Source organism: Phymastichus coffea, unplaced genomic scaffold (assembly GCF_024137745.1).
Source record: "Phymastichus coffea isolate CEN01 unplaced genomic scaffold, Cenicafe_Pcof_1.1 PCOF00053, whole genome shotgun sequence".
Taxonomy (NCBI): domain Eukaryota; kingdom Metazoa; phylum Arthropoda; class Insecta; order Hymenoptera; family Eulophidae; genus Phymastichus; species Phymastichus coffea.
Window position 1 is genome coordinate 1,506,551 of NW_026706864.1, and position 15,825 is coordinate 1,522,375.

At 43.8% G+C, this 15,825-nt stretch overlaps 1 protein-coding gene across 1 annotated transcript; it reads left to right on the top strand.

Annotated features, from left to right (window-relative positions):
• The first annotated feature begins 1,360 nt into the window (after positions 1 to 1,360).
• Positions 1,361 to 12,980, top strand: LOC131665582 (LIM/homeobox protein Lhx9-like). Its single transcript, XM_058937571.1, has 6 exons — positions 1,361 to 1,448; positions 3,054 to 3,446; positions 5,257 to 5,430; positions 5,503 to 5,762; positions 10,090 to 10,328; positions 10,432 to 12,980. The coding sequence occupies exons 2-6, from the start codon at positions 3,160 to 3,162 to the stop codon at positions 10,708 to 10,710; spliced, it is 1,239 nt and encodes a 412-aa protein (XP_058793554.1). The 5' UTR covers positions 1,361 to 1,448; positions 3,054 to 3,159; the 3' UTR covers positions 10,711 to 12,980.
• Positions 12,981 to 15,825: the final 2,845 nt, after the last annotated feature.

Here is a 15,825-nt window from a genome sequence, read left to right on the forward strand (position 1 = left end):
ATCGCTCAATAATGTAAAAACTGTATTCAATAGCTATTAAATTATAACATTCCATATTTTACCGAAGATAACATTGACAACTTGAACGCATACGACCGTAGTATTCGGCCTAATTCCTATTTATGAAGATACCATTATTCTCGCATCATTGTATCTTGCGTTCATACGAAAGTATTAAAATCTCACAAGTTCGGACAAATACGTCATGCCATTGTACAGTTGCAATTTCTTTTCCTAGCCTAACAGATGACAGTCATTGACAAATCAGTACGTTATACTTCTCTCGACAGCCAATCATCACTTCGTCCTTGCCCGAACCGTGAAAAACTCGGAAAATCCGCAGTATAAATAGAATGCATTTCGGAGAGTACATCCCTGCACGCAACAACCGCACAAGTAAAAGTGCTGCTGGTAAAGTGTATAACAGCAGCGGCAGCGGCAGCAACTCACTCGAAAAAAAAGGTAATGTACAGTGTACGATCGCCGGCTCGCTGGAAGAGTGGGAGAAGTTAGGAGAAGGAAGGTTCGGTGACTCGGCGGCGTGGGAAGTCGAGCGCGACCAATCCCCGTTCCATTGGGCGGCGCGGCAGTCCACGGAACGTATCGAGCGAGCGGCCGGAAAGCCGCGCCTCGTGCGACCCCCCACCACGCGGCTACTCACCTTCGTCTCTCGTGCTCCTCTGCGTGTGCGTGCGTGCGTGTGTGTGTGCGCGTGCTCCTGTCTATGTGTCGGCGGTTACAGAGAGACACGTGCACAATGGGACGCGCCCCTTGTGCGCGACGTATCATTGTGCCGTCCCTATCCTCCCTCCGTCTCCATCTCGTACCTCTCGTAATTATATATATATATATAAAATTTATGACAATGACTGTAGGTGTGCCATTGATGTCTGAAAGCAGTGCTGGACTTTCTGCTGCTGTTATCGTCTTCGAGAGCGTTGCAAGTTGCGAGCGGCCCTCTGTCCGAGCGAACGAGCATTTTAGAGGCAATATAAAATCTTTTTCTACAACTTGACAAAGGCAATGTTTCAGCTATGTCTGCACTCAAACTACTTCCTCGACAAACAGATCTCAACTCACCTGCAATCCGCACTCCGTCGTAACAGTCTCACAGCCTCGATTACGTAGATCTTCGCCTGATCCACTCTGCGCGTCACCGGCATGGAATGAGATTTCATTAAGGCTTTCGCGAGCATCGGTGGTTGACGGCATATAGTCGGCGAAGGAAAGGAGAGAGAAAATGGTGGGCTGCCAAAGGGAGGGCGCGTGCGCGCGAAGCCCACCCCCGCGTTTGCTCTCTGTCTTTCTCTCTCTCTCGGTGTCGGTGGCGCGCGATGCGCAGCATCAGTACTCGGCGGCGCACCGAGCTGGCCAGTTACGTACATACAATACGATCTTTTTTTACCACTGCGCGCCAACATTCTTCTACCTCTTTTGCTTTGACATTGGTGAGTATACATCATAGTGCTGATAGCGGCAGTGACAAGTTGCCAACGATTGCGAGTGTGTGTGTAGATGTGAGAGAACGAGATGCGAAGAGGACTACTTCAAGGCGGAGCTTGCAAGCTTTCCATGAGCTTCGGTTCACAGTTCGTTTCACGGGCAATCCGTGCTTCAGGAGTTGATACTGCAATACGAAAACAATGCGCATTCGAACGTAGATATCTAAGCGCATTGTCACATCAACAAACACACGAATCCGCCACAAATATATAATCAATCCTTCAAGCAGATCAAACAAGTTGAGCGCACAATCCGATCGAGACACAGACACACGATCGTGTCTATCGGCTTACGCATCTCGACTGCTGCTGCTGCTGCTGCTACTGCTGCTGTGAGGGAAAAGGACGCGACGATCGTTAAAATTTCTCGGCAGAGAGGAGACACACACGAAAAAAAAAGATCGAGAGGCCGCCAACCCTCTCTTTCGTCTATTGCTTCTTTCCTTTTATTTCGTTGTTTGTTGTTCTCGCGAAGGCACAGGTAGAGGGAGAGAGGAGGTTTTACTGGGATATCTGTTTTACCACGAGGAAAGAGAGATACTCTCGATCGATTAGGGCACTTTGATTTATATATCCATACGAGCGAAAGAAAAAGCTTCTATGGATTCTACGTATATTTTGCGATCATTTCGTGGACTTTATTCCTTTTTGCGGGGACTTAAGCATGGCTGTGCTCAGTCTGATAATAGCCATTTATTTCAATTTTTAGGATGCACAAAGAACGACGATTTATTTCCTAGGTGCCTGCAATCAGAAATTCTCGCGCCGAAATCCGCGGATCGTCCGCAAAGCAGCTTTAACCTCTGACACCGTCGAGCCCACAAAACGACCTTCGAGAAACCTTCAAAAGGAAAAAAAAAGGGGGAGAAGCGTAGCGCAGTAGTAGTAGTAGTATAGTAGCACCTCCTGAAAAGCAAAAAAAAAAGAGAAAAAAATAAGCTCGAAGGTTCGAATTACAAGAGAGCTACCGAGCTCTCGGGAGGCTGCAGAAAAAGGAAAGGCACGAGCGCCACGAGAAAACACTTAGCCGCACGCTCGCGCGCAAGGTCCCCTCTAATTAGCTACCGGCCGATTCCCAACTGATTTACTACCGCGGCATTAACGGGTTGCCCCCGCGCTCGCTCGCGTTCATTCATAGATTCGCGCGGCCGAGCGCAGGAGTAAAGGAAGTGTATCCGGTTTCTCGGCGCGGACGATTGTAATTAAATCGGCCTCCAGTGACTTTTTGAACTTCTACTGTCGCGCAGAGCTTGCTCCGCCAACCCCTGTACGTCTTTTTCGGAGAAGTATTTTGCTCTATATTTCTCTCTCTCTCTCTCTCTCTCTCTCTCTCTCTCTCTCTCTCTCTCTCTCTCTCTTGTTCTTTCAGGTTTGGAGCGAGGCCGAGGGTTGAGCGAAAGAACGATCGTCGAATTGTAATGAGACAAACACGAGATTACTTATTCGGCTGCTCGATCGGCGTCTTTGACCATTTATTATAGCTTCATAATATCAAATATATGCTTGATAATTATATACGATCAATAAACATGGCACATTTTCATTCAACAGATCTGTCGTCTAATTCAAAGATGAAACGCCACACTCACAATCCATCACGGCAAGCATCGACGAAAGATCATCAGGGTGGAAAATCAACGGTGTCATCGTCGGCAAAATGTTGAAGGAAGTAGGCTGTGGTAGCCCGCCGGCGGACGCAAGTCGCGGCGGTGTAGCCGTCGACGCGGCCAACTCAGTCAGTCATCACCAGGACAATCCAAATAGTTTAACATTGGCATGTGGCGGTTGTGGCCACGAAATTGCCGAGCGATGGTATCTGCGCGCCGCTGATCGAGCTTGGCATTGCGATTGTCTTAGATGTTGTCATTGTCGTATTCCACTTGCCGCTGAACTCACCTGCTTCGCACGGGACGGCAACATATATTGCAAGGAGGATTATTACAGGTCATTTTTTATTTTTTTTTTATTCTGAAACATTTATGGAAAAAGATTTTGCTCGGTGGAAAGAATGGTAAAGAGATGGTTTACTGGATGCTTTGTTGAAATTAGTAGTAAAAGTCAAAATTAGTCAGGCATAATGCATGAAGTTAATCTGGAAAATCATAACGCCGTTGCTCAAACCGCCAATTTAAAACATGAAAGTTCCGAACAATATATCAATAATTTATGTTTTTAATTAGGGTATTTTATACTATTTTAAAATTTCTCCAGATGAATAAAACAACCGAACATCTACCTTTGTTTTAACCACTGAACCAGCTATTAATAAATATCATTCATAGGTAAAAACTTTTTTCCAGGTATAAATAAATTTTCTCGAAATAAGAACTCAATAACTTGAAAAATGTGTTTACTGTATTGCTACCTCTACGAAAGAGTTTATTATTGCTTTCGAACGAAAAAAAGTTTTCTTAAAAAGAGAAATTGTTGATTGAACTGCGCGATTTAATTAAAATAAGTTTTCGAGATTGAAAACAAATGCCTTTTTTTCCTTGAATGCAATGATAATTACCAAATGTTTCCCGCTGTGGTCGTTTTAAGAATCTTTCAATGATTTTGGTCGAACTAATCACAATAATTATCCATCCAATTTAACTCGAATGAAAGAAAAAGAAAATTGGCCTGCTGCTATTTATCGAAAGGCGATAAGACAAAAAGAGAGAGGGAGGCAAAAGTCCGCAGGCATAAGAAGACGCTAAAAGGTCGTTTGCGTTTGAATCTGGCGCAGGGTGGCAAAAACAGCGAAAACCAATAAAGCCAAATGTGCATCGCAGGAATTAATGCGTGGCGCGAAAGAGAGGAGAGTCCAAATTCACCGGGGGTTATTTATTGAGAGAAATTTGCATAGGAGCGGCAGCGGGGCTGCTTGGAGAGAGAGACCACACAAATTGTCGACTAATGGCCGAAACCTGCCAAAAACTGTTATAAGTTTTTTGAAAATTCACTCGACAGATTGATTATTTTGCGCCGGCGCTACTAATTAAGCTTGGGCAAAAAGCCTCTGGCGTCATATTGAATTATTCGAACAGAAAGAGGGTCGAAAAAAAAATTGGAACGCAGAAGAGAAAATCGTAATCGATGGGAAAAGAAGGACGACGGGGGCAGGGACAAAGTAGGAAGCCTGAGCTTCGTTACGGGGAGAAAACGGCGGCGGTCCATGCAATATGCAACGGTTTACTCTCTTTCCTTTCTTCTCCTTCGTCGTCGTCGTCGACTTCATTTTTTCTCTCTCTCTCTCTCTCTCTCTCTCTCTCTCTCTCTCTTGCGACATCGCGACATCGCGCGCGGAAACTGAATAGATTCTACGAGCTTCCCCGCCCTTTGTCTTTATCTTAACTCTGCTCGTGTTTGTACATTACTCTCGCTTTGTCTTTTACACACACGCGCGCAGCACACGTACACACAACTCGAGCATATATTTTCGAGGCCTCCTCCTTGTTTTCCTGTGAGATTTCGTCGACAATGCCGGGCTTGAATCGTAATTTCTGTTTTTGCCTTTTTTACCGCTAGATAGCGTCGAATTTCGCCTGCAATATTTATCCGAAGGACTTTGCGAAGGAATATAAATTCCAGCAGATGTTATCATTTCGAGTTCTTAACATCATCGATCTGATAAACCTATGGTTTATAGTTATTCATTGGTTAAACAACATTATCGAAAGAGAATTAATTTCCTATTTCATGTTTATTAAAAACATTAAACACAACAGAAAAGCTGATAAAAAAAAACAATCAATTAAACTTCTCTCAACAGATTATTCGCTGTGACGAGGTGTTCGCGCTGTCGAGCCGGCATCTCGGCAACGGAGCTAGTGATGCGTGCGCGCGATTTGGTCTTTCACGTGGCTTGTTTCACGTGCGCCTCTTGCGGTACACCGCTCAATAAAGGCGATCATTTCGGTCAGAGAGACGGTCTCGTTTATTGCAGGTAAAAAGCGAATGGCCAGCGGGCAACCGAATCTCTCCATGACTGTCGATGTCGCTGATCGTCGTGTTACAGGCCACACTATGAATTGATCTGTTGCGCGACAGACTACGGAAGTACCACGGGAAGCATCGAGGACTTAACGTCGCCGGGAGTCTCGCCATTAGCAGGTTACTACAGTGGCGCCGAGCAGAGTCCTATTGCTTCCTCGGGTACTGGCGGCGCCGGTGCTGCTGCTGGTGGCGTGCAGAAGGGACGACCCAGGAAAAGGAAATTGTCCGAAGTGACTGGTTCTGAACTGCCTGTCACGATGAGGCTCGCTGCTGGCGCTCTTGGTGAGTGGCGATACATCGCGTTCTTTTCTTTTCTTTTCTTCGTGGAACAACTGCAAAGTCTACATTTTCGTTCGTTCATCAAGTTGTCGGGGCCAACAAAATTATAAAAATTTTCTCGGCTGCTCGCTAGAGCCAACAAAGCTGAACTCAAAGGTTATGGAAATGATTGCCTTGCTAAGATCTTGGATCGAGTTGTTCGGAAGATGAAACTTTGAGAATACGCGATACAGGATATTTCGATTTACCTACATAAAATTAATATTGAACGGTTGTAAGATAGCGGCGATAATGTTGATAACATTCAGAATAATCAGTCGGAAATTTAATGCGTTTTACGTGATTTTCTTAAAAATATTATTATCAACGTTATTTTTTATAGGCATTTCGATAAAAACGGTTTTTTCCTTGGGTGAAATTAAGTTGTTAAGAGAGAAAATCATAAAAGTCTTTCGTTAACTCGAATTTTATCACACTTATGGGTTTAAAGAGCGTTACACACTCGAAATTTCGAATGGCAAGATATCGTTTATCAAGCGATTCTTTTTTTAATTGTCGATGTGCGCTTACAACATGAGCTTATTTATTTTACGATTTCGGTATAAGTGCGGCTTTCTTTTTACGATTGGCAGACAGGGAACTCAATATCTTTTTATTTCCACCGCGGCAGAAGCGTGCGATACTCGATCGCCGTATCACCATATGACGTCCCAGCAAGAAATGCCCAGGACAAATTTTCCTTATACCGCATCGCAACTCATGAAAATTCAAATGTAGCAAAGTGCATCTTAAAAATAATTCAGGGCGGCATGCGGCATCCAGCATGTGGCGACGTCGTCGTAAAAGGAAAGGGGCGACGGCGTACGGGAAAAAGGTGCGCGGCAATTGCGTAAACAAACCAAATGGCAAAATGAAAAGAAAAAAAAGAAATCACATACGTCGACCGACTGGTATTCATAAATGCGCATCGACTTTTTCCGCGTACGAATAATAATTCGCTTGCGGAGCCAGCTATTGCCGCCATTATTTCGCCGCGCGGTTCTCGATTGAAAAGCCGATCGATCATCGTGTACCTGTGTGCTCCAACGAAGATTTCTCGCGGATGTTACGTATGCATGCGCGCGCGAGGGCCTCTTCTGTACATGCATGTATGTATCGGATGCCGCTCGCTCGTTGACGACGTGTATGCACATACATACACGCGACGACGACGTGACGTCTGATTTATATACGTGTGATGCTTTTTATGAGTGCTGCACTGGCACATTCTTATTTGGCGTTCGCTCCACGCAACCGTACGTTCAACTGCGTTGATTTTGTTTTGCTTTATTTGTTCGCTCGCGATAAAAGGCCGGCTTCGCTTGAATTCAACATCGGCGCAAAGTTTCGATGATAAAAGCGAGCAGCGAGAGTCGCGCGGCCATTGATTTTGGTCGCCGAGAGTCGGCATTCTTTTCTGCGCGCTCTCGCGTGTTTCGACCAATCGATGCATCTCCCATCTATCACTGTCTGCGACTTCGCTTCTTTCGTTCTCCCTACCTCTCTCGCAGCGCGTGCGTATACGCGCGGCACCGGAGCGCGGTTATGCATGCGCATATGCGCCAAGCTACCATGCAGTTATAGCGGACATGCTTTATGGTCCAAGTCTCCTTTTTACCATCCAAGGGAAGGAATGCTCAAATTTATTTTCTTTTTTTCTCTTTATTTTTTGTATGCCGATTGGCTGTTAACGGGTCGCTTCAAATTGAGTTTTTAAAGAAATAAATACCAACTGCCAATCGAATCCTAAGTATTCCAAGCTTCCTCTCAAATTAACTATAACCTTTGACACTGCCAAAGGAAAGATTTCATACACATTGAGAAGTGATATTGACTATTTGAACGAGAAAAAAATTATATGTTAGATTGGATTATAGTTGTTTTGAAGATTAGCGTTTTATTTGAAGCGTCTCACTCGAGAATCAAATATCCAACATTTATCGAATAAGAGAATGCCAAATAAAATGTACTATTTTATCACGGAATCCGTACAAAAAAATTGTAGACTTTGGTAGCAACATATTTTCTAGGATTGGTGTTCTATTAAAAGGTGACCATCACCATCAATTAATAAATATTAATAAATCTTCACATTGAATATTGTATTAATTGAAATATGACAAAGCTGGTTCAGCAAATATTGTCAAAATAATTCTCAACGGTTTACGAATCGGCGTGTAGTTGATAAACAATGGAAAAAAATTAAGCAACCGGTATCTCATGTACGTACTTGTTTATAATTCAGCTTTACACGATGATTTTAGCTCTCGTGAAAATTCCAAGAGAGATCGATCTCTTCGCAGTTGGAAACCGGCGTAGATTTTTACAAGTACCGCTTGTATTACAATTGCTGATGTGGGAGAAAGAGCGAGAGAGGGAGCGCAAATAGTGATAGATGCGCGTGCGCGCGCGCGAAATATGGCAGGAATGCCCGAGCGGAAGAAATCGATCGAGTAGCCGAGCGGGAGAAAACGATTTGGTTTAAATAAATTTATAGACCGGTTTGTTATATTTGAACGAGAGGCTGTTTTTACGCCCGCGGCGCATGAAAAATTTATAAAATGCAGCGGAGCCATAAAATTACATATATCTGCTGTCGTCGTCGCAATTTTCCCTCGAATGCCTCATTTACTCCAAAACATCAGATCCAACACCTCGGTCGGCAATCCTTGAATCGCAAACAACATGCCAGAGCTGTTAACCACGCGCGCACAATGAGCGCAAAAAAAAAAGAAAGAAAATGAAAAAAAAAGCGGCTCGAGCGGTCTCCGCGACAAAATGGCTGAGGGAGAGAGAGAGGATCTCGACGTGCTCGCATTCCCTCGCTTGATATTTTCTCATCGCCTCGGGGTGCCGTGTCGCTCCGGGAATCTCATTTCGTCATCGTCTCTGTCAATTTTCTTGCCTCCGGAGGGAGGAAAAACGCTTCAAGCGTGCGCGCAGCGCGACTCATTTTATAATCGTCGCGCTCCGCGCGCGCGTACGCGCGCATTTCCGTCTTCCAAGTTTTGCTCGGTTGTTTTTTTTTCTTTTCTCTTCTTTTCTTTTTTTTCTGCCCCTGTAATTGGTCGCCGCCAAAAGGATCTCGGTAGCATTCTGCTTCTTCGATCTCCATCGTTCTTGCACCTACATATAATGCAGGCTGGATTTTCCTGGGCTTGTCACACGCACGCGCGCACTCGCGCGCGCGCTTAGGCGGTGATGCTTTTCGAGGAACTCGTTGGACGCGCCACGCTTTCATCATAATTTTCTTTCTTGGGCGATTGTTTTGCCAAGCTTGTAGTTTTTTTATCACGAGACGCTGAATGTGAATAACAAAAAAACTCCACCCTATAATTGAAGATTATAGGCAATCAGCGAGTATGTTTTTTTCAGGTTGTTTGCTAGACTTCCTAAGATATATCCGATTCAAGTGCTGTGAATAGGCAATTTTCAATCAACAATACAAAATTCAATCGGATCTTTAGGAATTTATAACTCGTACAATTTTGAATAATGAATTCTCAACGAGAGAAATTGTGATCTATTGTACAAATCAAATTTTCGACGATAATATGAGTAGAGAATAATTCATGAAACCACTGATTTAAAAAAAATCATATTTTTTGCACAAAAATTAGTGTAACACTAACGAACGTGAAAAAATGTCCATCAAAGAATCAAACAAAAACATGTAGTTGATCCGCAAACGGTGGTTTGCACCACTGACAAAAATCTGTACATCTGTTTGATCGAAAGCTAAGCGTATTACGCAAAAATGAATCGCGCGATTTTACCTTTCGACCAGGGAGTAGCAGATACACAGAAGCGAATGTTTACGAATTTATTGATTCTGTTTACCGTCGATGAAAATAGAAGAAGACGGGAATGGGGATATACGCGTTCACGTAAGTAATTGGCAAGTGCACGGACGAAGACACGGGAACGGATTGCAAACACACTCTCGTATAATTGAGCGGAAGAAACACATATAGAATACGCAGACGATTTTTTTTCTTTTAGAGTGAGCAAACATTGAAGGAAAAACCGTCGCTATATGAATATTCAATGTCCGCGCGTCGAACACCCGTGAAACAATCATAACAGTAGTAAAGGAAAACAATAGAAGAACAAGTATTAGGTACACAAAGGAAAACGAAGGGGGGATGTGAGTATTTGCCCAAAGACGGATTGTACACCCTATGCACACACTCGTTGTAAACTCGAGCGGGCAAATAACAATTCTCTTTTTAAATCAAGAATATACGTGCAATTAAAAATTGTTAAAAGTTTGTTATCGTCGAATTTTCAGAGCTACTTCATCCGACAGAATTGTCATCGTCTATGGAATCTCTAACTGCGTATGATGGTTCAGCAGGATCGCCTGGTGGTCACATCCATCAAAGTCAAAGAACGAAACGCATGCGTACCAGTTTCAAGCATCATCAGTTGCGTACTATGAAAAGTTACTTTGCTATCAATCAGAATCCCGACGCCAAAGATTTGAAACAATTGGCACAGAAAACTGGACTGTCCAAAAGAGTTTTGCAGGTATGAATTTTGAACTTGACATTGATCATTGATCTAGAAAAAAAATTGATAGTAAAAGAAAGCCAAGTGAAAAGCTTACCATAATCGTAACGAACCGTTGCAGGTGTGGTTCCAAAACGCACGAGCAAAGTGGCGACGGAATATGATGCGCCAAGAGGGCGGCACAGGCAGCAACAATGGCCCAGGTCTAGGCGGTAATGTTGGTGGTTGTCCAGGTACTCCGGCATCAACGAGTACCGGTGGTGGTTCACCTGCTGGCTTGGGTTCTGGTGGTCCAGGATTACTTAGCGATAGTAATAGTATGCCGTCGACGTCGATGGAGGAACTTCACGCGTTGCATCACTTGCATTCGTCCCAAGTCTCTTTTGCCGACCTCTACTGACATCGGTTTTGTGCCGACAAGGAAGCCGGCGAACGCGATTTCGTGGTTTGAACGTATCTACCTGTAAATGAAAGCGATTTTTTTCGATACACAACCCGTGACCAAAATAGATTTATGTACATTCGATGAAGACTGAGGGGTACTAAAACATCATTTCAGTTTTTTTTTCTTGGTGACAACTGCCGTTATCAGTATTAATTGCGAAGTTTAAGTTGAAAAGTCGATTTTTTACAAACAGTCCAAACGAAACCACCACTCTCATACGGAGGATCAACATTTTTCCATAATGTAAAGCACAAATATTTTAGTGTTTATATAGTCTTGCATAAATAAGAAGAAAGTTCTCCCGAGAATGTTCGGAGGAGGATGAAAGTGATGAAAAATATAGTTCCATGCATATCCGAATTACCAAAGGCTTAGAAGATAGATAATTTTCGTATAACGTGCGCGTGACAAGAATGGTGTATAGATAAATTTGAAAAATATTGTACTAAATAATTTTCTAGTGCAAACATTGCGTAATAATGAAAAGTATGTATCGCATATAGTAACCTCGTGCATGATGGATAATCTGTATTAATCGTCGTGTAGTTTGATCCATATGAGGGCAAGATTTTTCGTTTTATCGATGTTTTTTTGTAAATACAACTTATATATATATCGAAATATTACTTAGACGAGCCGCATACGCGATCGTTCCTAAAAGGCAAAGGCACATTAACCTGTAGAGCGAGTTTCTTTTCCGTGCAATTAGTTTGTAAAAAAACGCTCAATTCAATGTGAGATGTGTGTACATGCGACAAAGCCATGGAGTTTCTCAGTGTTCGTTTGGTCGCACTACTTTTGAGCATTATTCAACGCTACGTGTTACACTGGATGAAATGTCCGCTAAAGAAAATACAAGCCAATAGACAGAAACGAAAAGACGAGCAAGCTTTCTTCCACCAACTTCAAAGTCCTCGGCCCAAGCAAATTAAACGAACGCCGACCAACAGCTGATCATTTGAGCGGCAGGTAGTAATCAGCTGGAAGTATACACTTAAGTTTTTTTTTGCAACTCGGAAGCGCGCATGAATGGGAAGCGAAAAAGCCGAGCGAGGAAGGCATTAAAAAAGAAGAAACGAGCGGGAGCCTGCTTAAACAAACAAGTCTCCAAAGAAGGCCAGTTAAAATTCGAGCAGCTCGTTTGTTGTTTTCTCGTTCTCGCGGCGCGGTACCGTTCCGCCGAGGAAGCTGCTAGCGCGGTAATAAAGCGAAGGTCGCTCGCGCACCAATGACCCGGGAGCGCGGCTAATTAGCATCGAATTGGCTAATACGCGCGCGCGGAGAACGAGTGGGTGTGCGCCAGTTAATTTTCAATCTATATGCCCGAATGCACGAAGGGCTGTCGCGCAAAATGAAGAACTCTCTGGGCACGCACACCTCATTTAACGAGATCCCGCGAAACCGAGGCGCATTTGCATATTACGCGTCCAGTCTCTTTTTTGCGCAACGTGCGTGCGCGGATTACGGTATAATATCGCAAGGTGGGCAGTTACAAATGAAAAATTTCGCTCCCTTTTTTTGCCAGCCTCTTACCCGACGACCGTCTATGGGCAAGCTCGTGTAACGGTTTCGCTCTGTATACATGAACTTGGGTGGCTTATATTTCTCTGTATTTTTCTTCGACGTGCTTGCAAATATGACGAACCGCCAATTGATAAATTTACTCATTAATCTGCGTTTCGCACGAAAGCGCACGCAGTTGTTGCAGTTGTTACAGTTGTAGCGACGAGCGCATTTCTCAAGTTCGCTTGCAAGCTCATCCCCGTCCGAACGTAAGTCGAGATCGATCGAATGAAATTCTCCAGCGACTTGCGGGGAATATTTAAAAACGACAGTTGCGACTTCGGCCAGCAAGACGCTTTCGCAATCGAATTGAAAGCCGAGCGGCACGAATCGAAAGCTCGTAAACTCGTGTGCGTGGACAACCCTCTTCCTTCAATATTCAGCGGACCGCTGGCAAGCAGAAAAAGAAGCAAGATCGAATTCAATTGCGTTATAAACAAATCCTCGCGAAAGGCTGAACTTATTTGCAAAGAATCAGTATACCGTTTGGAAGGCCTTTCTGCGCCATTTCGCCGAGGCGGCCTTTTGTTCTGTCAGCGAAGCGACGACCGCGCCCTTGTCTCCTCCTCGTTTCCATTCGCGTGCTCTCTCTCTCTCTCTCTCTCTCTCTCTCGCTCTCTCTCTCTCGCTCTCTCTCTCTCGCTCTCTCTCCGCCGTCGGGCTTTTTCCCCCCTTTTTCTCACGAGTGTCCCTCTGTCTGCTACTACTGCCAATTTTTTTTGCTTTTCTGCTTTTTGGGCTTTCGCGTGTTTTATGCCGATATTGTTCGCGTTTCTACGACAATTTCGTGCATACGTCTTTGAAAGTGTCGGTAGGCTTTTCAGGCCTTTTTACAATACGGTTATTGCAGGTATCGTAGCAGGTGGAGCAAAACGATCCTTTTTAGGCATTGTAAAAATTCTTAAAAAATTCTTTTCCAAATCTACTTTTAATTCTTTCAAAAGGAACTCATCGAAAGCTGAATCGGCAAAGTTATACTGACAAGCTCGCCGCGCCGAACGAGAGAATTAAAAAATTAATCGCAGTTTTACGTTGAACTCTCAAAGGCACTTGGCAACATCAAAATCCCAATTACTTTTTTAGGCGAGCAAACAATCAACCAGCAATAAATTCCGAGAGCCAGAAGAATATTTCTTCAGGTCTGTCAAAAACAAAAAGTTATGTACGCGCGAAGTGACTTTTTTTCCTTCCTGCAGCACGACACACCTGCGGCTCTGACCCCTTTCACCTCCTTGCAAAAATTCTCTCCATTTTAAGTCTGCTGCCGAGGCAGACTGCACACGCACGTGTGCGCGCGAGGAGGATAAAAAAGAAAACGATTCGACGCATCTCTTCTCCGACCGTTCGAAGGGAGCTTTTTTATCGGAACTGCTGCGAAAGCCGATCCGTCCCCTTCGCGCGACGATTCGTCCGTGCGATAGTCCCCGACTTCTCTCTTTCTCGACGCTCGGCCCTTTCATCGAACGCTTCGCTCGTCGTCGTCGGGCTTCAGGCTCTACTTGTACATATAAAACCTTCCTTCATCTTGCCTTCGATGGAGCATGTACAAGATATTTTTCTGCGACTGTTTACAGCACGAGTGTTTGATTTGGAAAATGCTTTGCAGAAGTTGGTTCATTTTCGGTCATTTATGCGCCCGTTGCTCACCTCGATCAAACTCATTTTTTATTATCGAAATTAAATACCACATTGAACGAATTAACGAGCGACGTTCGATGTATTTTTTTCAGTTATTTCTTTTGGCACAGTCATGAAAATTTCCGCCAAAACATCCTTCATGACTCACAAAATCTCTCGAGAAATCGACAAACGTCCGCATTGCAACGAAAAAATAAAGAAGACCAGATCTCAGTCGGCGAACGTCATACATACCCGGCAGCAAAAGCTAAAGTCGTACCGCCCCCCTCTCTCTCTCTCTCTCTCTAAGGATTCACGTCGCGTCTCCGAGGCAATTGGTTCTCTTGCTGCTCGGAGCGTATAAAAAACCTCCAATCCATTAAAATGATTCGGAGCTGACGTGCCTTTTCTCTCTCTCTCTCTCTCTCTCTCTCTCTCTCTCATCTCAATTCCTGACTGCTCTAATTTATATACACCGAGTTTTTCGCGCCGTACCATGATGCTACTGCGGCCTTAATAAATCGGGGTCGAATTTCCATTCCGAGCAGAAAAAAAAGAAAGAAATGAAACGCCGAGCGCTATTAGCTCGTAAAAGGAAATGCTTCAAGTGGATGGAAAACTTCCTCAGATGTGAGTATTTATTAGGACTTTTTCAGTGAAATCCGTGAGAGACTTCGTTGGAAATAGGAGATTAAGAAAAACATTTGCAGAGAATTTGAAAAATACCCCGCCACGAAATGCTCCTTCGCAGACGAACAAAACACGAGTCGAATAATAAAAAAAAGAAGGTCAATGGGCATTATCAATTAAAAGTCACGAGCGTCCGCTTGCGACCTTAACAAAAAAAAAAAAAAAAGAAAAAAGCTCAAGCGGCAAGTGCAGAAAGCACTTTGCGATAGTCGCATTATCTTGGGCGACGTGGGATTTTCGTGGGCAGACCGATCGATAAAGGAAATAAAAAGTCCAGAGCACGCGAAGAAGCCAAGAGGAGATTCTCCCTTCCACACGCGCTCTTTCTCTTTCTCTCTCTCTCTCTCTCACATACACACACACACACACACACACACACACACACACACACACACACACACACGAAGAAGCGAGAGAGAGAGAGAGAGCTACCGTCCCTTTTTTTCGCGAATTATCCAACCGGCGCATCGCTTATTCGTGTTATCCGCCTTTTTGACCTTTTTCGCCAAAGTGAGAGCGAGATTCTTTGTTCGCGATGGTGGCTTCTGCGAAAAGAATGGCTCGACTGCCGTTGTTACTCCTTTTGTCTTATATACCAAGCTGGCTCGTTCCGTTTGCCATTCGATATGTATGCGCGCGCGTGTGTGTAGATGTCGCCGGGAGAAAACGTGCGCGTGGAGAAGGAAGCGCGCAAGTCTTGTTTTTGCACCTTCGCGCTTTCTGCGCGCGCACGCGCGGATTGTTCAATTCAAATTTATCTATTCCGCGAGCGCTTCGTGATTTATGCCCAGATGAATCTTTGATTTATTCCTTGATCCCGTTGATTGGGGCTATTGAAATATTCAGATTTTTGTAATCGGTGACTGTTTGAATACGTTAAAAATGACAGAAAACATGTACTCAGTAAGGCTGTAATAAAAAAATGTGGATTCACAAAAAAATAATAAGTATTAATGATTATTTTTAAGCGATTTGAAATTTGTATCTATTTTGGATTTGTTCCTTGTGATATCTTGCGCCAACTTAAATTATTATTATTTATTATATATATTCTCACATTGAAATAGATTTGATATAGTAGTACTGTGGTGCAAATGTTCGGAAGACAAAATGCACGACTGCCAGCGATCCCTTTCGTTTGTGAAAGCACGTTTTATACTCTCGTACAAAACGTTTCGACATCTCGCGGTAAGTCTAGCC